Raw genomic sequence first — 25,765 nt, 5'->3', positions numbered from 1 at the left:
AAACACATGAAAGCACAGAGTAGAGTAGCTCCCCCATTTCCACACTAAAGGATGGGTTTGGGAGGGAGTGCGAGATCAAGTGATCAGGTACAGTGTCCTTGTTTATATTACCTAATTTTAGCCGTGTATAACCCAAAGAAAAAGGGTCTCTTTATACAGCCATTGTCTAAACCCTTCTTTTGTTCGCTATATATGGCATTAGACGTTTATGCTGTAGACTGACATGGCCTGTCAAATGCTTCCAGCATATATAAGGTATGTCGAAAATGAATAGACATGCCAGTTTGATACCTTTTTTGAAATTATACAACAAGGAGTGTATATCCATACCAAGAACCTTCTTAGTCTTACAAAAATAGAACAACACACCTCAAACAGGTAGAGAACATGTAATGACAGTGTAGATTGACATGTAATGGAGATTGATCTACCAAATGAGAATCTCTCTTTCCCCTTATCCGTATGGTATAAGACTGAAAACTAACCGCATCTCTTTCTCTTTGATACAGCTCTATCTTTCTCTTCTTTACTTACTCTTACAATGGATATGCTCATGGATTCTGTCATCTATGACCCCGAAATCATGGTGAAAAGTCAAGTCTCATCATCAAATGACAGTGACATGCATGCCGCACCAAAGCACATGCTGATTCCCAGCAGCTTGAGCTATTATTACTCTTCTACATCATCTGGTGAGTCGAGTGGCTTTAATCCAACGGTTGGTTCTTCTGCAAACCATCATGGTGGTACCCAAATGAGGCATGTTGATGGCTGTGGTGGTGATCCAGTTGACATGTATCCTCCTTCTTCACAAGAAGACACTCTGGACATTAACTTTGATATTGATCTTGATGCTCAAGATGTCCAAGAGCTGTCTCATCCGTCTTCCACCACAATTCTTTTTTTCGAAATGATGCAGGACTTTCCTGATCTATCTTCATTTGTATGCCATCCTGATTTCAACGGTTTCGCTCGCATCTGGCTGGATTATCAGCGTCATATCCATATGGCTCAGCATCCTGAACAACGTCCTGCTGTGTCTGCCTGGCTCAAAATGGCTGCTCTTCAACTCCACTTTTGTTTGGTGACACTCATAAGATCATGCCCTGATAGAAATGAAGAAGCTGCAGGCATGTTTTCGGCCTTTCGACGCCTCAAGGACAGGGTTGAAATCATGCACTCGGTCATCAGCATTGTGGAAAATGGTCGTTTGCTGGGTCAATCTCCTATGGAAGCCATCGCTCCCTTGATGGATCAAGCGGATGAAATCAAGCGCAATATTGATTACTTTGCTCAGGAACAGGATGTGATTCCCGTGCTGAATGAACACACCAATCTGGTGGAACTGAAAGATCCTAATCAAGTCTCCATGTCTCGTCTGTCTAACGATCTTGTCTCTACATACAATCTGATGCCCTATGATGCCGATACATCTGCTCTTGCTACTAATGCCAATACGCCTAGCAACCCTGCTGATGCTATCAATGCTATTCTCTATAAAGTCAATCAAGATGCTCAAGCGCAATTAGCGCTGGATACCGCACTCATGCCTACTGCGACCCCTGGTTTTACTGACTTGACAAGCTTGCAACCAGATGCTACTACGCCTGCTACTGATTTCTCTGCCTCTGTTACTCCAGCCTTCTATGTACCACCTCAACAGAGCACTGCTGCTGCTGCCACTCCAGGCCATAGCATCAACCGCTTCGGGTTCGAGACTCCCTTGACTCAAGACTCTACTGAATCTACACCTATGGCCCAACCTCTTTTATTCTCACACATTGAGCCTTCTTGGATTCACTCTCCTCAAGCCAACTGGCACTCTCTTCCTGTGACACCTTCGGTTGAACACACTACACAAAACTTTCTCTCCTATCCCGGCTCTCCCACGTGCGCACATCAAGATGTTGTAGTAGCTCGAGATAAAGCAAATGAAGAAAAAGCAAAGCAAGAGGCACAGACTATTTGTACTATCCAAGCGCCCTACAACACGGATGAAGAGCTGTCCTCTTTCTCTCCCACGTGCGATTCTCTGACTACTGTCTCCCCCATCAATACACTGAGTGACGATGAAGAAGAGCAGCAAGAACAACAACAAGATGGTTTTGATGCTGATTTGAGACAAAAAGACGATTGCCCAACACCCGACACCGACGATGATGATTACTCTCAATTATCTGAAATGGATGACGACGATGATGAATGGACTGAACTTCGTCCTAACAAGAGGCAGCAGCCAACTACAACCACTACTCCTATCACTGCTGCTCCTTCCACGCCTGTTACTGGCCACCGCAACCGTAAATCAGGACCTAATACCAAGAATCTCCGAAATACGAGAGCAGCAACTCGCACAATCGGCTCCCAAAAGGCTCGTCGCACGGCTACATCTTATGACGCTAAAACCACACATTACCTTAAATCCATCTTTTTCGATATTTACAGCACCAAGGACAAGCTCTCCAAGGATCAGCGTCGCAAGGTACAGCAAGAAACCGGCCTCAAGCCAAGAAACATTACCTATTGGTTTAGCAATCATAAACGTAGATTCCAGCACTCGTTGAATGTATTCAAAAAGACGGTGCAAGAAACTCAGGGCCAAGTCAAGACCTATGACGACTTTTTGATCTATAGACGCTTGCATGGACTGCCTGAAGAAGTGCAGGATACTGAATTCTTGGACGACAATAAAAGCATTAATCTTTAGTTTAGTATAACATTTGTTTTTCCTTTACGTTTTGATATTCCATACTAGATAAAAAAGAGGCCAATAATGTCAATCGGATTAAACTCATGGATCAGCATAAACTAAAAGGATCATATGATACATAGTGCTTAAAGACAAGTAGTGGGGATCTTTATGGGCTTTGGTTGGTGGATAGCGAGGTCAACACATGAATGAGTGTTTGCTGTATTCTGCTCCAACGTTTTCAATTTTACCCTATTTATTGGCAATTTTATGCGTGGGTTTGTGTAATTTTGGGGGTTAGTTTAATCATGGATCAAGTTTAGGAGATCTGCTTCATCATGTGGCGGTAAATGGTGTTGTATGTCGCTCAACCCCCCTTTCAATGTGTATTTATATGGGTTCTTGTCAAGTTGAAGCCATCTATTACTTTCCTATTTTTTGATCTTTTCTCCTCTCCTGGTTTAATCCATCATGAAATTTCAACAAGATATACAGTATTTTCCTGCCTCTGTACGATTGGCATTTGTGCCAATGGCATTGCTCTCCATTTACATTATTCAATCGCAAACGCGTGTCTTTACAGTGTCCAGGAACGAAGCGCACCAAGGGTGGTGGATGGCATGTCTGTATTTCATCACAGCCACCACAGCTCTATGCCTGGTTGCCTGGGATCAGATCCAAGTGCCATTGAAATTCATGTATTCCTGCTTCTTTAAACGTATTGGTAACCATGGCAACGACCAACAGAGCCGCCTTGAATCATTCTACCAAGATCAAGCCAAGAGTAAGTGTATTCTCTTGTACCAAATGCTACCATACATTGACCCCCTTCATTTTTTTAAGTTTATGACAACTCGCGAGGTGCCCTGTTGCGTGGACGCAAGACCATGCTCAAGCTATCTGCTGCTCAGCTCCGAGAACAAATTGCCACTGGCATCACAAACAAGAGACCCATCTGGGTGGATCTCGGTGGAGGCACTGGCTGGAACATTGAAACCATGAATGAATCTTTTCCCATTGAGCAGTTTGAGCAAGTGATATTAGTCGATTTGACCCCCTCGCTTTGTCAAGTGGCTCGCGAGCGCTTTGAAAGTAAGGGATGGAAGAACGTTACTGTGCTTTGTCAAGATGCCTCCTCGTTTCAATTACCTGGTCTTGAAGGCTCATTGGAAGGAAGTGTGAGTCTCGTCACCGTATCGTATGCATGTAAGTGAGTCATCCACACTAAAACGAAAGAAACCTGTTATTAAACCAACTTTAAATAGTATCCATGATGGACCATTTCTACCCCGTTGTTGATCGTATTCAATCCTTACTATCTCCTGAAGGTATTGTTGGTGTAGTTGACTTTTATGTCTCGGGCCGATCCAATGCACCTGCTGAAAAATGGTCTCCTCAACAAAATCGTCAATGCAATTGGTTTACTCGCCATTTCTGGCAGGCTTGGTTTGAGTTGGATCACATTAACTTGCAACCTGGGCGTCGTGATTACTTGGAATACAAGTTTGGTACCATCAAATCTTTGAATCGTCGCAACCATTTCATCATCCCCTACCTCATTCAAATGCCTTATTATATCTGGCTCGGCTGTTCCAGTGCTCGTCAAAATGAGCTGTCGAATCTGGTGGAGATTCCTGATGACACAGACAGCGTCATGAGTGGCCATAGTAATCGGTCGTCCTTTAGCCATGCAAACAGTGCCAACAGTCTCATGGCAAGCCGTCAGACACGTTCCGTCTCCTCGTTCTCCTTCCAGAACAAGCAGTGGCGGTTGGATTACAACCCTTCCTTGTCGTGTCATACTCAGTTCAGATCCTACATTTATGCGTTCACTTGGGAGGATCCACGCGTTGATTTGCAGTATCTGAATATATCCAAAGACGATGTCATGTTTGTCATCACTTCTGCCGGTGACAATGCTTTGGAATATGCCTTGCAAGCACAGCCTAAAAAGATTCACTGTATCGATATGAACCCCTGCCAGGTAAGATATACTATGTAATAAGGACAGTGTGTGTGTGTGTCTCGTATTCATGCCATTTGGTTTGACAGAACCATTTACTGGAACTCAAACTGGCTGGTATTACTGCATTGGAGTACAATGATTTCTGGCGCATGTTTGGCGAGGGCAATCATCCTCACTTTTCAACCTTGTTACATAACATTATATCGCCTCATCTTAGCTCTTATGCTTTCCAATACTGGAACAAGCACAGTGATCGCTTCAGCCACAAGTTTTACAAGACAGGCTACTCGGGATTGGCTCTATCGATTCTCGAGTGGTGGATACGTATGCAAGGACTCGGCAAGGATATTGACGCCATGACAAGTGCTTTGACGATTCAGGAACAGAAAGATATATGGGGCAGCAAAATTAGACCTGCCATCTTTTCGCCCATGATTCAAAAGATCCTTCATAATCCCATGTTTATGTGGAATGCGCTTGGAGGTAACTTGTTTGCTGTGGATATATTGGATGGGTTATTTACTGTTATTTGTAGTGCCTATCAATCAAATGAACATGTTCTTAAAGGAGTGCACAACCCAAGAATACATTGAAAATACCTTGGACCCCATCACATCACACTCACTATTCAGCGACGATCAATACTTTTACTATCTCTGCTTGAAGCAACGTTATACAAAGAAAAGTTGCCCTTCCTATTTGACAAAGGATGGGTTTGAGACACTCAAGGTACCGTAAAGCTGTTATATAACTCAATGTACATACGTATTCACACTCTTGACACACGATCCACAGACGTCGGGCGCACTGAATTCTTTCCGTTTGCACACTGAATCCATCCTGGACGCACTCAAATCCATGGCAGACGGCTACTTGACTCGTCTTGTTGTCATGGATCATATGGACTGGTTTGACCCTGATGCGTGCGAGGAATTGGATAACGAGATTAGGGAAATGAAACGTGCTTTACAGAGAGGAGGTCAAGTTTACTGGAGAAGTGCAGGCACAAAACCTTGGTACAACGCTTTGTTTGAAAAGCACGGATTTGTCAATATCGAGCCGTTGGGAATTCGTAGACCTGGTCAAGCAATTGATCGTGTAAACATGTATGCTAGCTTTTATAGAGCAACAAAGCCTTGATTCCATAATAAAATTAGGAGTCATCACAGTATTACTTGTACATCAGTGGCTGTAGTTTGTAGTGCTTGAGAAGGTCGGGCTGAACTCATAGAACAAAATTGGTAGCACCATCTGGCAATGTTTGGTTTGCATCTGGACCCTATCGCCTGCATGAGCAGTTTGTAGTTGTATATATGACTCCTCTAGGATGCTCTGAATTTGTATCAATGGGAGCCATCCATATACTGGCAGACATATAGTTGTATCGCTTCGCAACTCGCAAAAATATGCAAAGCAGAGCGAAATTTGGATGCATTGAACTTGTGATTTCTCGTGCCAGAAGCCGTTTTAGATTGTCAGAATAGCACCAAACAATTACTCTCATCCAGCAGCTACTTCCACACACCTTTGCTCAACTTTTTGGGGATCAAAAAAACATGGTCAATAATCGACCAAAAAGCATGAGGTACCCCTCATGGTTTCATTGAAAATCAAACGATTGCATTTTTCACCTTGATAATAAAAGCTTTTACTATGGTATATCTTGAATCAAAATGTTCCTATCGATCCAAAACAACCTCTGAAATCATCTTTGTGGGACTTTGATATGTAAAATTTCGACTTTTTGGCTAGAAATCTCTTTTCGTATTTTCATAATTTGCTCAATAAGTTTATTAAAAACATCTATATTACTTGGTACCATTGGATGCGCCTTGAAAAACACTCCAAGAAAGCTTAAGGAAGCATAAGATAATCATCATATTCTACATAGTCGAATCCGGCAAAGTAGTTCAATCGAGTCGAGAATTAGTAAGATTCAGCCAATCTGGAACTGATTATAGTCTGGGTTTGAATTAATTTCGGCTTATGGGTAGGCTGGCAAACTCAATACCCTTTTCATCATGAAGGCAATACAGTAATAGATGCTTTTGAAGCGTATGGAAAATAGGTGGCAAATTACATAGCGCTATCGTTAGTTATGCTATTCTTCTTGCGTTCTATATTTAATAGCGCCAGTTTATTAAAATACTTGTCAGATCAACTTCTTTCCTTTTTGAAGCTCTGAAAGTGTCTAGGGACTGAACATTTATTATGTTATGATGATGATGATATGAGGCAGGCCTGACAGATGCCTAGACCCTCAGTCTCCAAATTAGGGTCTAGGGACTGATATTATGATTCATTCAAATGCAACTGCCATTTGTTCAAGCCACTATGAAAGCGTCACAGGCAGTGTGGATCTATCAAATCCAAATTGAAACGAACGGGCCTGAATTCTTTTTTCTTTTCAATTATACCTCAAACATGACTCAATTCGCTTTGATTGTAGCAGCTACAGAAGAATTGGGCATTGGCTTATTAAGCAACTTGCCATGGCGTATTCCCAAAGATATGGCCTTCTTCAAGCATATCACATCACATGTGCCCAAAGCTTTGCAACAACAATCCAATGTCCAAAACGCAGTAATCATGGGTCGAGTTACTTGGGAGTCTATTCCGCCAAAATTCAGGCCTCTGGACAATAGATACAACATTGTAGTGTCGAGAAACCCTACCTATGATCTGTAAGTGCCAGCTATTATACGAATGGATCTGACATCTAACAATGTAGATTGCTAGATTCCTGGCTAATGCTACACAACAGGGCACAATCCTTGTCGATTCGCTGGAAAGTGCATTCAAAGCAGTGGACCCTGCCAAGCATGCTCGCGTTTTTGTGATTGGAGGCGCACAGATGTACAACTTGGCTATTCAGCATGCCAATTGCTCTCATATCTTGCTGACTCGAGTGATATCCAAGGTGGATTGCGATACATTTTTCCCTACCATTGACGACAAAACGTTTCGCCTAGCCAGCCACCAAGAACTAGAAGATTACGTAGAGCAACAAGTGCCTCAAGGCGTTCAAAAGCACAAGGAACTCGAGTACGAATTTACATTATACATCAAGCAGTGATTTATTTATTCATCTCAGGGTTGCAATACTATCGCCAATGGTATTTAATAAAGTGGGGGCATATTGTTTTACGAGAACAGAGAAGAGAGCGAGAGCAACAGGAGGACCAGCATATTCAAACAACCAAGTGAACGTAGAAGGTCTGAGTCTTTTCGTCATGTTTTTTACTTGAATTTCCAATTGATTCAAATCGCTTGAATTGTCCAACACAATATCCGCTTTAGCCACCTTTTCCGACATTGGCATCTGTGCCTTCATGCGCTGCAATGCTTGTTCTTCCGAGAGATTGTCTCTTTTTCTCAGTCGTTGCAGTTGAAGCACATCTGAGCAGTAGACCACCACTGTAGTGCTCATGAATCGATCCAATTTACTCTCAATCAGCAAAGGCACATCAAATATAACCAGGTCGGCACCTTTGATCCAATAAATAAATGCTTGTTTCAGCATCTCCAGTCTGACATAGGGATGTGTACAGCGGTTTAGTATCTTTCTTTTCTCGGGATCTTGAAAAATGATTTGGCCCAGTTTAGGTCTGTCGAGATGTCCGTCAGGCAGAAAGACTTCATCACCGAAATGCTGTCTGATGAGTTGATTTGCTTTTCTTCCAGGTTCAACAATATCTCTTGCAATTTTGTCGGCATCAATGATGGGAATGTTTTGTTCTTTCAGTAGTGCTGATACAGTTGATTTTCCTGATATCCGAATGAGCTGCTGTTAGTAATGTAACATGATGTGGTCCAAGCGCTATATCTACCTGTGGAGATGCCACCCGTTAATCCAATGAGTTTCATATCGCAAAATTGTTTGAGTGGGAGAAGAGAACAGGCTTCTGTGCAAAAAAAAAAAAAATATATATATATAAATTAGGTTTTGCCCGGGAATTCAATGTCGCAGATGAAGGGAAAAGAGCATGAACGGCTTCATTGGATTGTGGACTGATGTCAGTATATATGACATGTGAATATGAGTGCACCTGAACATATAGCGCCTATCTACCTATATCATTGACACAGAACACTAGTCTGGAATCACACACCAATTGAATAATCATCCAATGTTTCAACATTTAGCCGCAAACAAGGATCCAATATCCAACAGTGTGCAGGTTCACAGTAGTGTTCCTAGTCCATGACGTGGCTCACCATGTACAAAATGCGCGTTCGCCATGGAAATATTGATTGATGCTCATCTTGAAAGGAAACTTTATTACGAATCATGGATAGTAACAATCAATCAATGTCTGATGCTGATAAAGTAAACCAGTTTATTATACTACGTTGGAATCATATACTCATACATCCCTAAACATTAGATTCGTCTCAAGCGTTTAGCAAAGATGCAACAACAGGCATCATCGACACCAGAAGGATCATCATCGGCCTCTTCGCCATCCGCAGCAAAGACAATCGAGCAAAAGCCTAGCATTGCCAGCAAACCAGTACTTCAAACGCTGGATGAGATAGTGCCATTGAAGAAGCCCAAGAAAACTGCAGTTCCTGAGGTACGAGGACTTGGTTGTCCATTTGACATGACACTCATTGCTGCATGATTTATATAGAAACCAGCTTCGTCACCTATACATACACCTAAAACACCTCCTCAACCACAACAGAAATTACAGCAGCAACAACCTATTGTAGTCAAACCAGCCAAGAGCTTTGAAGACTGGCAAGACGATGTTCTTTCTCGCATCTTGCAAGTAACCTTGAATGTAAGTGCTTATCAGGGCCGACAGAAAAGATAGATGTTGACATGGCAGTGCAGCCCGCCAATATGTATAAGCAAGGAAAGTGTGTTTATTTGGCCGGTTTAGTGGACGAACTCATTGAGGAAAAAGGTCAGTGAGAGTGATAGATACAGGGAGAAGAATTCATGCTCATCCGTTATGCAGAGCCTCAACCCAACAAGCTCAATCAACAGTATTTGGATCGCATTATCGTGGCTCGACTCTCCATCGACCCTACTGAACAACACAGTGAACTTCCTCAAGATATTTCAAATACTTTATACACTTTGCATTTCGATTATTTGTTGACTTGTTGGAAGACAGCATTTGAGATTCGTAGAAATACACTTCTGAGAAGCAAAAACCTGGAGAAATCTGTGCTGGACCAGCGATTAGCCGTATTGGATAGTGTTAAGGCATTGATTGTGTCCTACTCTGGATTGGTGCTTCAAATGCCTGACATGTTTCCTCAGATCCAAAAGTAAGTCGACTTGACACATCAGAGATATACAACCACCACTCACATGCATATGTAGTGCTCCTCTTGGTGCCGCAGAACAGCTTGTACCTCGACTCAAATCGCAGCCTGATACACCACAAGGATTGCCCAGTGAATATATCGTTGAATTGGTCAACCGTTTTAATCAAGATGGATTGGATATGGTATGGATATGAGCAAAATGCGACTGGATGAGCTTGATACTGAACTGTGCGTATAGATTCTCGGCCCTGCTTTGGCAGCCATGTCAGGTGAACTTCGCTTGCAAAACATCTTGGGAGATTGCAAGACCGGCATTCAATCGGTATCTTATTTGTGTGAGAACAAGGCTATTGCTATGATGGTAACCCGAGCGAGGATAGAGATATAGCTGTGCATCTAATCGCTGTATATAGGTGGCAGATCTTCCTGAATTCAATCCTTCCAATGCTACAGCTGCAAATATTGAGGAAGTCTCGCTTCTTGGTCCTCTCTTTAGATTAAGCGCCTACCCTGACGCAGCAGTAAGTGCATTAATACTCACATGAGGGCCATGATACTCACACATCAGCGCATGATGGTTGTAGCCAAAAGTCGCTGAATCTTACTTTCAAAATTCAGAAAACAGAAACGCTGCTGATCTCGAGTCATGCAAAAACGGCCTCCGAGGCAGTGTTCAGAATATTCAGGTACAGTGCGCTATAGGGAGAAACGACAATGACAACAGATCTATTGACTCGTATGACAGAGATGCATGTTTGCCACCAGTAATTCTATTGTCAGAGCAGATGCCAGTTCTAGAGACAAGTTACTGCAGTATTTTGGACACATTATCAAGTTGAACGAAAAGAGAGCACAGATGCAAGTAGACATTCAGACAGTATCTTCTGATGGATTCATGCACAATATCGCTGCTGTTCTGTTGTCCTTCTGCGATCCGTTCTTGGACCTGCGTGCCTCCAAGATTGATAAGATTGATCCTGCCTATTTTAGCACAAATAAGCGCCTGGACATCTCTGAAGATACAAAGATCAATGCCACCAAGGAACAATCCGATCAGTACTATGGCGGATCAAAGACGTTGAAGAGTATGTATTGCAATTACGCCAGAGACCAAGTGCTAGAACTAACATGTAGATAGACCACAACTTTATCACTGAGACGTTCTTCATGACTCTTGCATTCATGCACTATGGTCCTATCCGTGCTCTGGTCAATTTCAATGAATTCATGCGTGAATACAATGAGGTCAAAAAGCAGACTGACAAAGCCCAGGCAGATGCTTTGCGTACAGCCAATGTAAGTCGACCTATTTGCGTAGATCCTTCATGCACTGACACTATTATAGACCCCTCAAGGCGTCATGAGCGACTTTGTTGCCAAGCGAATGAAAGCCAAGTTTGAGCAAATGACGACCTACCGTTTAGCTTATGAGACCATGCTCTTGGACCCCGTCTTTTTGACAGAAGCCTTGCGATTCTATGATCTCGTCATGGCATGGATGATTCGTCTGGTGGACCCCAAGCACAAGCATCCCTGGGAAAAGGTCAATTTGCCTTTGCCTGATACTGTGCCTGTAGAGTTTGCTATGCTCCCTGAGTGGATGATTGAAGACATTGTCGAGCTGTTCATCTTTATCGGTAAATACGGTTACGAAACGCGAGTCATGATGCAATGCCCTCATGATGAGCTTGTTACGTTCATCATCACCTTCTTGCGAAGCACCAAATACGTAAAGAACCCCTACTTGAAGGCTAAATTGGTCGAGATCCTGTTCTTCTTTACTTATCCCATCGCCAAGGGAGTTCCTGGTGAACTGGAGTCTATCCTCAACTCGCATCCTTTGGCATTACAACACCTGGTTCCCTCCTTGATGAATTTCTATGTCGGTAAGTCGGGCGACAATCCAGACTCACGCACTTTCTAATGTATATATACAGAGGTCGAGCAAACGGGCGCTAGTTCTCAGTTCTACGACAAGTTTAATATTCGCTACAATATCAGTCATATCATGAAGACCATCTGGAGCCATCCTGCACATCGCGCCAAATTGAGAGAAGAAAGCCAGTAAGATACACACATTGTCTGATACATTGATCAAGTACTGATTGAGATGTTGATAGAAACTCCAATATATTCACTCGCTTTGTAAACATGCTGATGAGTGATGTGACCTATCTCATGGATGAAAGTCTGAGCAAGTTGACTGAGATCCATCAAATTCAATTAGAAATGAAAGACCAAGCAGCCTGGGAGGCACAAACACCTGTGAGTATACAAATAAGCATGGCTGTTCTCGTTGACTAACGCCCCTTTTCCAACAGCAACATCGTCAAGAACGTGAAGGTAGTCTCCCCTCTTTGGAAAGACAAGCTCAATCCTACGTTGCACTCGGCAATGAAACTGTGCACATGCTCAAATACATGACAGCTGAAGTCATTGAGCCCTTCTTGGTGAATGAAATTGTGGATCGATTAGCTGCCATGTTGGATTACAATCTCGTGCAACTGGTGGGACCCAAATGCACTGAACTCAAGGTAGCCAATCCAGAGAAATACCACTTCCAGCCTCGCAAATTACTATCCGAGATCATGGATGTTTATTTGAACTTGAACTCGCCTACTTTTGTGGAAGCTGTTGCTCGTGATGGCAGATCTTACCGTAAGGAATACTTTTCAAAGGCTGCCTCCATCTTGCAAAAGCATGGTCTCAAGTCAACGGATGATATTCGTGCGCTTGAAAAGTTTGTCAATCAAGTTGAATTGGCTATTCAAAGCGGCGTGGAGGAAGAGGAAGAGTTGGGCGAGGTGCCAGATGAATTCTTAGGTAAGTTGCTTTTCAATTCTCGGAAGCTGCCTAAATACTGACTATGCTGTGTAGATCCCATTTTCTTTACCCTGATGGAGGATCCCGTCTTGCTACCTACATCCCAAGTCATTGTCGATCGTGGTACTATCCGTGCTCATTTGTTGGGTGATACTCGTGATCCCTTCAATCGTATGCCGTTATCCATGGACATGGTTGAGCCTGCAACGGAATTGAAGGCCAAGATTGCTGAATGGAAGGCAGAGCAAAAGAAGAAAAAGACAGATGCCATGGATACAAGCCTCTAACGTGTTCATCCTTGATACACACACTAACATCCAGATAAATCACTGAAAAAGAAAACTTGACTATACACAATATTTTCTTTATTAGCTTGCAAATGAACAGTTGTTTGGTTCTCTATTCTTCTATCCATTTGATGTTTCCAGTGATTGAGTGGGTGATTTACAGATATTTCTTTTCTTTTTTAGTTGGTGGCATTCTTTTTGGCTAACACAGGTGTCTTGCGAGAGACATAAGGTCCAAGCTACATAAACTAAGTCAACATGTGTTTTGATCCCAACGAATATTTAATACATACTGTGAATCCCTCGAGGTCGGGTACAACAAAGGTTCTCACCTTGTTCCAATCAACCAAATAGCCTCCATTCTTGGTATGTCTACCCATGGCACCAGAGCCAGTACCTAGAGGAAATGATGGTTCAATTTCTGCAAATGTCTACTACATGTTGCCATTTTACAGTGGCTTTACCTTTATAAAAGTTGTGTCCTTTCTTTGCTGTTAATTGTAAACGGCTTGCACCTCTGGGAATAGATTTAATAACACCAAACATTGTATGATAGTTGTAGAGTTGATCAAGAGAGAAATGGTAATCCTGACATGGCCCGGGGTTGAAATGTCAAAGAAGGAGGGGAAAGGCTATTCTCCCCAGTCACATTGATCATGACATTGGATCACATTTGAGGTTATAGATTCTGTGTTTGAAGGTGCTATCGCTTGAAGAATAGTTCACAGCAAGGCCAATGTGGTTTATGGCATCGATTATTATCAGGAGGCGCACAAAAGATATGATCCCAACTTGAAGCACATGTTTATTCAATGCCCAATGTTGGTGGGTTCAATTAAACCAATTGCATTACCAACATTGCACCCTGTTTGAAATAATAATTGGAGAATTGAAAAAGCAAGATGGATTTTCCTCAATATTGGGTAGATTTCCCTCAATCTAAGATGCTGACCATGGTGACGATGAGTAACTGATTAATGTGGTACATTTCCGAGGCCAAATGCTTATGAATGAATGGGACTTTTTGCTATTTTCCACTAAACGACATGGCCCTCTAAGCTGACATTGTCAACATATTTATTCTATGATTACTATTTCTCAAGACAGAGGAAATCGACGTGCTCTTATATATATATATATATATATATATATGCAAACAGAACCGTAACTATTTGAAAAGATACGAGACTAAATTTACTCTAATGAAGCAGATTGGATCCAATCCTTGGTAGCAGCTTTAAACACATGCTGACCCATTAATCTCGCTACGATATCGCCCATGGCTTCCTGCTCCACCACCACTTCTGTAGAGCCAGCTGCGTACGTATGCCAAAACACCTGATGCTCTGCACTTTCACGATTGGCGATGGATTTTGCAGACATCCTGCACAACAACTCGTAATTCTTCTTCCAGCCCATGGATTGCTTTGTTTGTAGCATGCGTCTTGCCATCTCAGCAGAGGGTAACGAGGCTGGTAAGGACGATTTGGTGCGTAAGGCACAAGCCAATGTATATAGGTAGAGATGTACAGCAGCTGCCATTTCTTTTCGATACGAGTTGACTGGGTTCATGATGGTTTGCCGCACGCTAGTGGTGATGAAAGATTGAGCCTTTTGAATATGTTGGATCCAGTGAAGAATGTTGCGTTCGTGCTCCAGAATCAGTTCGTATTCCTTGATGGGAAACGGGCCTTTGGTCAAGCGTGGTTCATCAGCAGCCAGCATCAACATTTCATGAACCACATACATCTGCTTGGTCAAGACCTTTTGATTGGCTTCGCACTCTTGAAATGTGGATCGGTACCTGTACGAGCTCGTATTCTCTTGACACACCAAAGATACCACACGAGAGTATTGGATACCTGTAGCAATGAGGAGATCAGCCAAAGACGTCCTGAGCTTCTTTCTTGCCCACACTGGCCACACAATTTGATCCACCAGCATGACGACAATGATGGCAAAGAAGGCAGTGATACTGCGCTTCCACACAGGTGCAAAAATGGACTCATCCATTGTGTTTTCGTAGCCAGTAAATGTGATCACAGCCAGCGTTAAAATTGAGATGAAGCCAATACGAGGGTATTTCGTGTCAAACAAAAAGTACCACATGGGGATCTGAAGCACCAACACCATGACGGCAATCACGTAGGGGTTCTCATTTCGATTACCAGCCAACAAGCAAACATAGCCAGCGACTGCACCAATGACGGTAGCAATCACACGGAATATACACTGTAGTGCTGTAGAGCCTACTGTGTAATTAAACACCACCATAGCAGATAAGAGAGCCCATTGGCCGTGATTGTTGTTGTAGAGTGCATTGACACCTTCAATAGGTAGAAATGCCATCAGCGCTAGTAGTTCGCAGGTGATTGTAAATTTGATGGCATATCGCGTGGGGCCGTACTGGAACCACTTTGTCAGCTTGTAGAGCCACCTGTTCCAAATATAACGACCTTTGATTTGCTGCAGGGGCACTGATTCGGCTTCTTCTAGTTCAATCTCCTTTTCGTGCTGCTCTTCTGTTGTCAAAGCATCATCTGAGGCGTCTTGAAGACGGTCTGGATTCGTTTCGATGCGAGACACAATACGGCTAATACGACGGTTCAATGCCAGGCTCCCTTCTTCCTCATCTTCCTCATCGTCTTTGTCTTCTTGTAGTTCAGCAGGACCAGCTACTGTGGATCGTCTACGCATCTCGTGGTTGGTTGTTGTTCTCTGCATATCTCTGAGCTCGTCGTCTTCCAAAATGACCTTTTCTGAGAGTGACTGATCTCCTTTGTGTGTTGAACCTTTACTGAGCCAAGCACTGATGTTGGCATGTGGAAAGTGGATTTGAGATGGCCACCAGCTGTCCTTGTTGCTCTTGAGAATCAATTCATGCACATTGTTCTGCAGTGTGATTAGTTCTTTGCCAAACCCAACCAATGTAAAGATGACTGTAAACACCAAAAAGTGGTCTTCGGTGGGCACATTGCTAGATTGATCGTATTCCTGCTGCAGCATCAGCTCAGTTTCTTTAAACTCTGTCAGAGCTGCGCTCAAATCAATCGTGGAGGTGCTGTGTGTCTTTTGTGGCTGCTTGTTGACAGTAATTGCTTTGTGCTCGACCAGCTCGTTTTCAATCTGATCCAGCGTCAAAATGCAGGTGTTTAAGAAGCGCTTCAGCGATGGCTGAATAGACTGTTGGAGTCGATCAATGTCCTTGTATTCTCTGCCTTGTAACAATGTATCGCCAGATAGCACACTGGCATGTAGCTGGTCATTTGCTTGCAGTGTTAAATGGGCTGAAGCAGTGGTGGGCAAGATGGGTTTGGGTGCTTTCTCTACGAGATGTCTGCCGGATGATACAGCTGTGGCTGGATTTGCAAGCCCATGTCGTTTTCGGAGGCCATTCAGGTGAGCTTTGACCTTTTTCTCCAGCATGATGCGCACTTCTCGTTTGATGGCGAGAGAGAAGCCTAGTAAATCTTGAGACAAAATGTACAGGGAGCGATGCAATGGCTTGTAGTAAGCAGGTTTGTAGTAGGACACAATAATTTCATACTTGGCATCTTGTCTTGCTGCTTTCATGCTGCTAATGTCTTTTTGCAGCTTGTTGTTTAATCCCTGAAGCTTAGTGCTAGCAGACACATCACCTGTCATAACACCAGAATCATCGTTTTTCAGCAAATCTTCATGCACAAACGACAAGACAGTCTTCATGGATTCCATTGTGTTGCCTATAGATCGCCTAGCCAGTCAGTTAGTTGGCTTGATCTCTCTCATGACGAATGCAGGTGCTGTCCAACTTACTCGGCTGCCTTTGCTGCTGTCTCTGGCCATAGCACTAGATTCACAACCAAAGCAATCGCGCCGCCAATCAACACGGGATAGAATGTGTTTACCACATCCAGGACATTGAACTCGGTCTTGTAAGCACCCAGCGTAATGATAAAGAAAGGCATGGTGAAGCCCTGCAATGCTGGTATATAGAGTCGAGGGTACTTGAGTCGGTAATAAGCTGTAACAAAGACGCACATGCCAAATCCAATTGCGGCAATGATGCCAGCGCCGTTACTGTAGAGCTCGGGATGTCCATTCAAGCGAGCATAATTATAGACTGTACACAGCTTCACAATCACACCACTCCAGAAAGCAGCGGGTGCCATGGTCAATACGTTGAGCAACATGCCCATGATCTGGTTGCCGGCGGTTCCGCTTGCGTTGAAAAACAGAGTTCCAAGTGGTACAAGGTAAGGTGGGCTGCCTGCAATTCTATAAAATGCAGGAATCAACACAAGAATAGTGGCAATCTCGTAAGCGATCACACATTTCGTTATGATTTTCCATAATTCTCCTTTGCCTTTAAATAAGAGTAAAGGAGATTTCATGTCAAAATGTGTGTTTGTATGATTGCTAATGGGTAAGAGGAAAAGTGAGAAGCAAAGAGTGAAAGAAGGGTTCAAATCCATCTGCAAATGGAAAGGGTTAAAGTTAGTACGGAAATAGTGACACACGCAGCGTCATTGCCATCCTAATTTACAGCATCCTTTCAGCAAGATGAAATCAGCTTTGTGGTTTCTCATCATTCAGTAATTCAAAGCTGAGAGAACTCGAGCAATATACTACATGTGAAAGTGATATACTGCATAATGCAGATATCTCTCTCTCTCTCTCTCTCTCTCTCTCTCTCTTTCTCTCTCTCTCATCGGCACGGCCCGTGGTCTACACAAACTATTCAACCGAAATCGATAAAACTTTGGCGCATTTGCAAAAAAAAAAAAAAAAAAGAAAATGACATACAGCTGGATCAATCAAACGAAATTTACAAACACTGTGATATTTAATATAAACTATAATACAGTCTACTATGCTATAGCTTTTTTTTCTTTTTTTTCTTTTAATCTTGGTTGGCAGGGACAAATTCAATTGTACCCTTGGAGCCAATTTCAGCATAGTAAGAAGGACGACCATTTGAAGACTTTTGAGCGTATCCAGGATGCTTCTTTTTGATCAAGGGATCAGCGACTTGAGCAGGTGCAGCAGGGAAGATTTCTGTAGATTTCTCAAATAGTTGAGAAGCAGAATCATTGGCAGCAGCAATAGCATTTAATCTAGAAACGTACAGGTGAGTTGTTGGCATGGAACGAGCATTGTAAGTCCTTACAATCTAGACTTTTCAAAGCGAGGCTCAACACGAGAAGCCAAGTAGAAATCACCAGGTCCCTTCAATTTAACAAAATCCTACAATTGCTGTGCCTTAGTCGAGCTGGATCTGTATCATACAAACACAAACTTACAGGAGCACCCAGCATCAGATTGCGAATAGACTTGGATAAGCTGTCCAAATACTGTAACTTGGGTTGAAGAGAAGGACTATCTACAATGTTTCTGATCACCTCGTACTTTCTGAGCTTTGATTTAGGTGAAGGCACCACAGGATGGCGAGCATGAAGTCGAGTAGGCTTTGTGCGCTTATCCCACATGATCAGATTACGAGGATTTGCTTGGTATTCCTCGCCTGCTGCTAGCGAAATGCGATAGATGCCACCGTAATGGCTGAGGGCCAATGTGCCTGGCCCACTGACGGTATGAATCAATTTGTTCAACAAGCCCTATAAGAGACACAGGTCAATGCCAGTCAGTCATGACATCCCACCGCCTTTTCCATCCTTACCGTGTCATCATGATTTACACCCAAATCAAATGTCACTTTTTCTGTCTTTGCCAGAAACGCATCACGTCGCATGATATACTTTGTACTGTTCTTCAATTCAATGGTTGTGATTTCACCCAAGCGTGGAGGGGCTAACAAAATGTCACCAGCTGCACTCTTGGTATAATACTGTATTCAATTGCCATGAGTAGACCAAACCACATCAAGGGACGTTCTGCACTTACCTTTTGGTAAAACATGGGATCACCCACCAACTTTCTACCAACGGATGCTACAGTGCCTTTGTCAAGCGCTAATTTGGAAATGACTTTGGTGGATAAACCCAAAGCTGATCCAGTAGCAGCAGTGATTTCAGTATCAGGGGGTAACTATGCGGCTCAAGTGATTAGCTGTTTACTGTTCATTATGTTGTTGTGTGTGTGGGTGGCAGACTCACTTTGACTAACAATGCTGATCCTATGATAATATATGGAGTTAATTTCAAATGAAGCATAACCAGTGATGATGACATGATGATTTACCAACACCCGCATTGACTACTTCAAAGATGGGCTCTGTCTCGTTCTCCATGTCCACGTCTATATTGCCAATGCGTTAATGTCAGTGAGCTAGCATTCTGTGTGCAGCTGTACCTTTGCCAACTTGAGAAATAGTGCTTGTAGGGCCATTGACAGTGTGCTGAAACGACTTTAATGATCGATCAATAGTGTCACTTTTGTGCGTTTGGTTGAATGCGAGTCCAACATAGGTACGACGAGATGACTTGGCTGTAGCCACTATGAGACGTCTATACATGTTCTACTATAAAATGAAAGAGGATAGAGATAAAAAAAAAAAAAAAAAAAAAAAGAACAAACGAGATGTGGAGCAAAAACAAAATAAGAAAGCATTTGGCTCTTTATAAACCCCGGGGTAGTGTAATTTTCAGAACGGTTGAAAGGAGGCGCGTATTGAATCCTCTTCTCATTGCAACAATACGCAAAACATGGCTAGTGTAAATACCACAACAACATGTCAGCACGGAGAGTAATACTGATGGTTCATTAGCGCCAGCAACAAATAGACAAGGTAAATCAGCTTATAGACTTCACTGGACTGAGGTAGGCCATCAGTTTTATAAAATGGAGGCATGGACTCACATGCAACGCTTAGTGAAAGAGAGTGTGCCCGAATGCTGAAAGCATGCAACTGGGATATCAACATGGCATTGAACCATGTATACGACCAGCAAGCACTACATCGTCAACAACAGCAGCAACAGGGCTCTAAACCATCCAAAGCGTATACCCAGAATATCAATAAACTGTTTGATGCCTACAAAGGTAACATCAGCATTTCATGCCAATCACTAGGATACAGAGACTTACCGGCAAGCGAATATCTATAGACAACCAGAAGCCCGATTTGATCACGGTGGATGGCACCATGCAGCTATGTCAAGATCTCGAGATTGAGCCTACTCAATTGGAGTTTCTGTTAATATCGCATCAATTGGGATCTGAGAGAATGGGTGAATTTACACGCGACGCATTTACAAAGGGATGTCTTGAATTACAGGCTGATACAGTTCAGAAATTAAAGCAAGCACTGGATATAACATTGAAGCAGCAATTTGAGACAGACCAAGGGTTTAGAAAAATCTACAGTTACGCTTTTTTGTTGGGTAGACAAACAGGCCAAAAGAGCTTATGTAAGTGGATAATGTGATGAACGGAAGAGTCGAGGACGCTGATATACGTCGAACTTAGCATTGGAAGCTGCTATTGAACTGTGGAGGCTACTGTTGACAGATAGATTTAGCTTGCTGGAACAATGGATCAAGTTTTTGGAAGTAAGGATCCGATATCTATCAGTAGGAGGGTGAATGACACTGACAATGCCATGCCATACTAGGAAAAGCACGGCAAAGCCATCTCTCGTGATACATGGAACTTGGTACGTACTCTTGCATGCTAGTGTCTGGACATGTGTTGATTGAGATATGTGTTTAGTTTCTTGATTTTGCGAGTCAACAGAACCTAGATATGAAAGCGTACGACTCGGAAGGAGCTTGGCCCATATTGATCGATGAGGTAGGATAAGGTGGATTGCAAAAGGAGTGCTGTTTTACTGATTTCGTTACTATGTATAGTTTGTAGAATACATGCAGCAACAATAAAACATGATTGTGTAGTGTACTTGTCGCCTTTCCACAGCTTTAATGACAGCGCCAGACGGATATGCCTCTGCTGGCGAATACTATGTTCTCGTCTCTGCAAATTCCTCAGCCAGTCTGCGCTTGTTAGTACTTGTTTTGCAGGACCAGACGTTGCACCAGCAAAGAGGCATACGCGGAATCCATGGCATTGGGCACTCCTTGCTTCCATATACCCAAATCATCGAATTCTATTTCAATCTTGATATCGCTAATCTCAACAATGAGACGATCCACAGACACGTACCCCAACCTCAACACTTGGCCGTAGTTACAACACATACGGTCGTCTTGAGACGTTTGCAAGAGAGGTTGAGACGGTCTTGCAAAGAATATTTGATCGACCGGATCAGTACATACATGGAAGAAGACTCCCGGATAATCGTTGGTTGAGTCACCACATGTAATGCCAATGTTGAGAGCCGACTGCTGAGTATGTACATGCGATGTTCTTTGAGGCATACAGCCGTAACCTTCAAATACTTCAAATTTGGTGAGCAATTTACCAACCAAGTGATGTCTGCTACTGTGTGGCATGCTATCCAACCTTTCAAGTCTATCAAGTGTTTGGTGGAATTTATAGTGTCGCATTGTGCAGAAGTGTGCATCTTTCGTGATTCAGCAGAGGGGACGCTCTCTGTGTATGTCACTCTTGGCGCACTCATTTCTCCTTCAGTTTCGCTAACGTCAGGACGCTGGATAGCCAAACCTGAGCATAGATTCAGCAACTTATAGCTTTGAGGTGTAAATCCGTTTTCTGGATATTCACTGTGAATGCTATGCTTCCTGTCTGTCTGGGTCTTGATGCATTTATCTTGAAGGTGGGTACGCGATACCTTGTATAGAAGTTGATTTCAACTGTATTCTTGCAATTTGCAATAATCAAATCTCACAGCAATGTAATAAGACAAAGTAAAAAAGCAACATATGAAGGCAGCGGATTTGGAAGATAGTACGTTTGAACTTGTAATTCTCTTCTTATTAGCTTTACAAACATCTAATTGCCTTCGTGATTCAACTTGCCACAACAAGCCGGATCATTTAAATCTCCGGTTTTCAATCGTCTCTGATTTGTTCCTTTACGAACTTTTTGGATCCAATTCGACCTATTTTGCCGGATTTGACTATATAAGTTGTAATGATCTTGCCATACTTCCTAATGCATTTTACGAGTATTCTTCAAGGCACATCTAATGGTGCTAATTCTAACTGATATTTTAAATAAATTTATTGAGCAATGTACAAAAATTTATAATGATGTTTTCTGCCAAAATGTAGAGATTTTATATAGCAAGATTTCACAAACAAAGTTTCAGAGGCTGATATGGATCAAGAGGAATAGGTTGATCTAATATATGCCTTAGTAAAAGCCTTCATTTGGGGGGGGGGGGGGTCAAAAACGCGATCGTTTGATTTTCGATATTTTTGATGAGGTATCCCTCATGGTTTGGAGTCGCTTTTCGACGATCCCAAAAAAGGTTGAGCAAAGGTGTCAGAAAGTAAGTGCTAGACAAGAGCAATTGTTTGGTGCTATTTTGGCCGCCTAAAACGGCTTCTAGCACGAGAAATCACGACTTTAATGCATCCAAATTTCGCTGTGATATACATGTTTTGGAGCAGTAAACGATAATGCTAATAAGCTGTCTGCCAGTGAATGGCTTGTACTCACTGTTACAGATGTGAACCATCGCAGAAAAGTCAGATCTGACGAGAAATGGGGATTTGAAGACGTAGCTCTAGTATGGCGGTAAAGAATACGAAAAACACTCGCTGTTCCTAGTAATTCATTAATGACCAAAAAGACTGATGGCTTGGTAGGCCAATTACCTCAATGCATGGTACTACTCATAACAGTAGCCGCACGATACCTTTAAAGAGATTATTACATTCATACTGGAGGGCAAAAATAAAGCCAGAAGTTAGGCGCCTCAAACAAGATAACTCTACAACCAAGACCTCAAAGTTCTCGAGTACCTATTCAGTAGAAACTCTCATGAAAGGGACGTGTTGCGTAGTCAACGAAGGATCTATCGCATGATGGCGGTAATTAAATTACAAATGATCTTCTTTGATCTCTTTATGAGATGCTTCTGAAAGGTAACAATGCTGTGCCTGATTGCAGCTCCTTCACAATTGTCCAGCCAAAAAAAAAAAGAGGCATTCGTCATTCCTCGATCCAACTGAGTCGAATGTGTACAACCGTCTTCCGAATAATGATCTGTACACAGTTTCATCCAAGAATTGGATTACACGATCACCTTGTCACAGTTAGACTTGTTGCATGTCTGCGCAATGAACAGCCCCTCAATCGAAATTTCGCAATGCAATCATGCGGCAGTTTAGCAAAGATGTAGTCTTTTATAAAGCAATGGGGAGAGAGCGTTTTTTTTTCTTTCTTTTTCCCCCCCAAATCACAATTAAGGATGGGTGAATATGACATTTAAACTTTTCAAACTGATTCATGTGTATTAATATTTGTTTGTTTGCTTGTTTGTTAGATATCAAGAACAAGGTGATACTGATTACGGGCAAGTAAAGAGATGCTATGGTATCCAGGTGTGTTGTATCCAAAAGCTCATGCATATAATTAGGTGCTAGTGATGGTATCGGCAAAGAAACGGCACTCGGATTAGCTAAAATGGATCCAAAAATGATCATCATGGCATGCCGTGAGTCCGAGAAAGCCAGACAAGCACATCAATTGGTGTGTGAACACCACACGAACAAACAAAGCAATGTGGTTTTGGAGTTTGTGGATTTAGCCGACCTGTCTTCAATTAAGGATCTTGTGGGTCGATTGGGCGATCAGTCAATTACGGTGGATATTTTGATTAATAATGCGGGTGTGATTTTAAACGACAAGCGACAGACAAAAGACGGGTTCGAGATGCAGGTATATCTATGGCCAAAACGACAAAGTCGATATAATAACTCTTTCTAGTTTGGCACCAACTATCTGGGTCACTTTTTACTGACAGAATTGCTGCTGCAAAAATCAATGATCTCACGAGATGAATCGCATCCTGCTCGAATCATTCATTTGTCTAGCCATGCCATGCTATTTGGCCACATCGACTTTGACGACATCCAATTCGAGACACGCAAATACACTAGCTGGAAGGCCTACACGCAATCTAAATTGGCCAATGTCATGTACGCCAATTATCTGGACAGAACGCACAAGGGATTGATTGCCAATTCAGTCCATCCGGGTATGGTGCGCACACAATTCGCAAAAAACTCTGGCATGTTCCATGTATTGGATGTCATGTTCTATCCCGTCTTTTACTTACTGTCCAATTCTCCTGCTCAGGGAGCACAAACTTCCATTTATCTCGCATCAAATCCAGAGATCCAGAGTGGCGGCATGTATTACATGAACAGTAGGCCGTTCACCATATTCAAAAACAAGGAAAGCCAAGATGAGGAAATTCAACAAAAGCTTTATATTTACAGTAAAAACGCAGTAGGAGAGTATCTCACGCAATAAACAATTATTCTACCATGGGTGTGTCAAGCAAAATGCCCTCCTCTTCATCTTCTTCGTCGTTTCTTTCTTGGAATCTGCTGTTTGTCGATGCAACTGCTTCTTTTTCCTCCTCCTCTGCTTCTTCCTCATTATCAGATAGATCGATACCTCCCTCATCGTCTGAAGAAACATATCCCCTCTCCATGTCCGCCAGCTTCTTTTGGTCCTCAGTCTGTCATAAAGCATCGTGAGCAATAGTCATCATAGCCTTGGTGCAGTTGAACCTTACCATATGAGCACGCTCATCTTCCACCGACTTTTGCAAATTCTTTAATGACTCCAACAGCGCTGTCAAGTTGTGTTTGCGATCTTCAAACGTCTTCAGCTTGCTGGCTTTCTCTTTCTCTAGTAATGCAATGTCGTTTTGAAGATCACTGATGGATTCTGCATATGTGTTTCTCGTCTCAAACTTCATGATCTCTCTTGCGACGCGGTCGTATTCTAGCTTCTGATCTCTTGCTTTTTGTGCTTTCACTAAATCCTCCTTCAATGTGACAATATCCGTGCCTGCTTGGCCTTGTATGATGGCTGTCTTTTCCACAATGTCCTTGTATTCCTCTACTTCTTGTGTATTGGCAGCCTGTATACGAGGATGGCGCTCCAGACTTGTTTGATAATTCAGCAAGAGAATCAATAAATGCTCGAGCTGAAATTGACTAGTAATAATGGATGATTAGGCGCTGCTGCTAACTCTGCTCTATCAAATGACAACATACGCCCTTTCTAATGGTTCATCATACAATGTCTGTAAAAAGTTGTAGTATTTCTTTTCCAGTAATTTAACGTGTCTATCGTCTAGCGCTAAACGTTGCTTTAAAAATGCCTCTATTTTAGGCCATGAATTGTCAGCACCAAATGCTCGATAAACGCCTGATGGATAGTACCTTCTTCCATGTTGATGTGTTGTGTCTAGTTGAAGGAAAAATAAAAGAGGGAGGAGAATGAGAATGAAAAATCTTTCGACACATACACACACACACACACACACACACACACACACACGCACTCAATGTGTAGTGTAACAAGACACCCCCTGGTGTATAAAGATTGCAGTGTCGCTGAAAATCGCATGAAATGATGAATATTCAAAACACAAGATCAACCTGCTCTGTCACTCTCTTCTATATGAGTGGAGCAACGTAAATCCAAACTATTATAGACAGATTTCATGGCGATGCCCCTCTTTTTAGGATCGAAATCTAATCAAGAAAATACCAATCAAGGGACATTAATTTTCACCTATTATGGATACCAAATCATTTAGAAAATAAGGTTCGGATATAAGCTGGACTTTGTTATCATCCTTTGGTATATAAATATTGACAATGGGCATTC

The 25,765-nt window shown here is 42.5% G+C and overlaps 12 protein-coding genes across 12 annotated transcripts; 6 read left to right on the top strand and 6 right to left on the bottom strand.

The window, feature by feature from the left end:
- Nucleotides 1-541: 541 nt before the first annotated feature.
- On the top strand, nucleotides 542-2,707 carry ATC70_007717 (uncharacterized protein; the record flags this gene model as incomplete). Its single annotated transcript, XM_064826975.1, has 1 exon — nucleotides 542-2,707. One exon carries the CDS (start codon nucleotides 542-544, stop codon nucleotides 2,705-2,707), a length of 2,166 nt encoding a protein of 721 aa, XP_064676032.1.
- Nucleotides 2,708-3,160: 453 nt separating this feature from the next.
- Nucleotides 3,161-5,795, top strand: ATC70_007716 (uncharacterized protein; the record flags this gene model as incomplete). The annotated part of the gene is made up of 6 exons (XM_064826974.1): nucleotides 3,161-3,473; nucleotides 3,533-3,895; nucleotides 3,955-4,673; nucleotides 4,742-5,138; nucleotides 5,191-5,384; nucleotides 5,451-5,795. 6 exons carry the CDS (start codon nucleotides 3,161-3,163, stop codon nucleotides 5,793-5,795), a joined length of 2,331 nt encoding a protein of 776 aa, XP_064676031.1.
- A 1,284-nt stretch (nucleotides 5,796-7,079) lies between these two features.
- ATC70_007715 (uncharacterized protein) lies at nucleotides 7,080-7,731 on the top strand (the record flags this gene model as incomplete). Its single annotated transcript, XM_064826973.1, has 2 exons — nucleotides 7,080-7,339; nucleotides 7,395-7,731. The coding sequence occupies 2 exons, from the start codon at nucleotides 7,080-7,082 to the stop codon at nucleotides 7,729-7,731; spliced, it is 597 nt and encodes a 198-aa protein (XP_064676030.1).
- A 9-nt stretch (nucleotides 7,732-7,740) lies between these two features.
- ATC70_007714 (uncharacterized protein) lies at nucleotides 7,741-8,522 on the bottom strand (the record flags this gene model as incomplete). Its single annotated transcript, XM_064826972.1, has 2 exons — nucleotides 7,741-8,423; nucleotides 8,486-8,522. The coding sequence occupies 2 exons, from the start codon at nucleotides 8,520-8,522 to the stop codon at nucleotides 7,741-7,743; spliced, it is 720 nt and encodes a 239-aa protein (XP_064676029.1).
- Nucleotides 8,523-8,946: 424 nt separating this feature from the next.
- On the top strand, nucleotides 8,947-13,048 carry ATC70_007713 (uncharacterized protein; the record flags this gene model as incomplete). The annotated part of the gene is made up of 16 exons (XM_064826971.1): nucleotides 8,947-8,985; nucleotides 9,044-9,232; nucleotides 9,290-9,442; nucleotides 9,496-9,568; nucleotides 9,623-9,938; nucleotides 9,994-10,120; nucleotides 10,177-10,299; nucleotides 10,352-10,459; nucleotides 10,523-10,624; nucleotides 10,684-11,023; nucleotides 11,077-11,234; nucleotides 11,284-11,824; nucleotides 11,876-12,002; nucleotides 12,059-12,203; nucleotides 12,260-12,761; nucleotides 12,816-13,048. The coding sequence occupies 16 exons, from the start codon at nucleotides 8,947-8,949 to the stop codon at nucleotides 13,046-13,048; spliced, it is 3,276 nt and encodes a 1,091-aa protein (XP_064676028.1).
- Nucleotides 13,049-13,227: 179 nt separating this feature from the next.
- Nucleotides 13,228-13,594, bottom strand: LEM3_1 (alkylphosphocholine resistance protein lem3; the record flags this gene model as incomplete). The annotated part of the gene is made up of 3 exons (XM_064826970.1): nucleotides 13,228-13,287; nucleotides 13,342-13,445; nucleotides 13,513-13,594. 3 exons carry the CDS (start codon nucleotides 13,592-13,594, stop codon nucleotides 13,228-13,230), a joined length of 246 nt encoding a protein of 81 aa, XP_064676027.1.
- Nucleotides 13,595-14,242: 648 nt separating this feature from the next.
- ATC70_007711 (uncharacterized protein) lies at nucleotides 14,243-17,421 on the bottom strand (the record flags this gene model as incomplete). The annotated part of the gene is made up of 2 exons (XM_064826969.1): nucleotides 14,243-16,781; nucleotides 16,844-17,421. The coding sequence occupies 2 exons, from the start codon at nucleotides 17,419-17,421 to the stop codon at nucleotides 14,243-14,245; spliced, it is 3,117 nt and encodes a 1,038-aa protein (XP_064676026.1).
- Nucleotides 17,422-17,930: 509 nt separating this feature from the next.
- Nucleotides 17,931-19,502, bottom strand: ATC70_007710 (uncharacterized protein; the record flags this gene model as incomplete). The annotated part of the gene is made up of 8 exons (XM_064826968.1): nucleotides 17,931-18,144; nucleotides 18,198-18,274; nucleotides 18,331-18,645; nucleotides 18,708-18,875; nucleotides 18,932-19,075; nucleotides 19,144-19,163; nucleotides 19,229-19,285; nucleotides 19,340-19,502. The coding sequence occupies 8 exons, from the start codon at nucleotides 19,500-19,502 to the stop codon at nucleotides 17,931-17,933; spliced, it is 1,158 nt and encodes a 385-aa protein (XP_064676025.1).
- A 190-nt stretch (nucleotides 19,503-19,692) lies between these two features.
- SKY1_1 (serine/threonine protein kinase, CMGC) lies at nucleotides 19,693-20,865 on the top strand (the record flags this gene model as incomplete). The annotated part of the gene is made up of 8 exons (XM_064826967.1): nucleotides 19,693-19,701; nucleotides 19,755-19,807; nucleotides 19,860-20,029; nucleotides 20,095-20,397; nucleotides 20,456-20,538; nucleotides 20,601-20,642; nucleotides 20,699-20,779; nucleotides 20,839-20,865. 8 exons carry the CDS (start codon nucleotides 19,693-19,695, stop codon nucleotides 20,863-20,865), a joined length of 768 nt encoding a protein of 255 aa, XP_064676024.1.
- Nucleotides 20,866-20,988: 123 nt separating this feature from the next.
- On the bottom strand, nucleotides 20,989-21,492 carry ATC70_007708 (uncharacterized protein; the record flags this gene model as incomplete). The annotated part of the gene is made up of 1 exon (XM_064826966.1): nucleotides 20,989-21,492. The coding sequence occupies one exon, from the start codon at nucleotides 21,490-21,492 to the stop codon at nucleotides 20,989-20,991; it is 504 nt and encodes a 167-aa protein (XP_064676023.1).
- A 2,068-nt stretch (nucleotides 21,493-23,560) lies between these two features.
- ATC70_007707 (uncharacterized protein) lies at nucleotides 23,561-24,391 on the top strand (the record flags this gene model as incomplete). The annotated part of the gene is made up of 2 exons (XM_064826965.1): nucleotides 23,561-23,794; nucleotides 23,843-24,391. The coding sequence occupies 2 exons, from the start codon at nucleotides 23,561-23,563 to the stop codon at nucleotides 24,389-24,391; spliced, it is 783 nt and encodes a 260-aa protein (XP_064676022.1).
- A 4-nt stretch (nucleotides 24,392-24,395) lies between these two features.
- ATC70_007706 (uncharacterized protein) lies at nucleotides 24,396-25,324 on the bottom strand (the record flags this gene model as incomplete). Its single annotated transcript, XM_064826964.1, has 4 exons — nucleotides 24,396-24,602; nucleotides 24,660-25,086; nucleotides 25,147-25,255; nucleotides 25,315-25,324. 4 exons carry the CDS (start codon nucleotides 25,322-25,324, stop codon nucleotides 24,396-24,398), a joined length of 753 nt encoding a protein of 250 aa, XP_064676021.1.
- Nucleotides 25,325-25,765: the final 441 nt, after the last annotated feature.

The sequence above is a fragment of the Mucor velutinosus genome, assembly GCF_035048745.1.
Source record: "Mucor velutinosus strain NIH1002 chromosome Unknown tig00001553, whole genome shotgun sequence".
NCBI lineage: Eukaryota > Fungi > Mucoromycota > Mucoromycetes > Mucorales > Mucoraceae > Mucor > Mucor velutinosus.
Note: the sequence above shows the minus strand (reverse complement) of the source record. Positions and strands in the feature narration are given on the sequence as shown.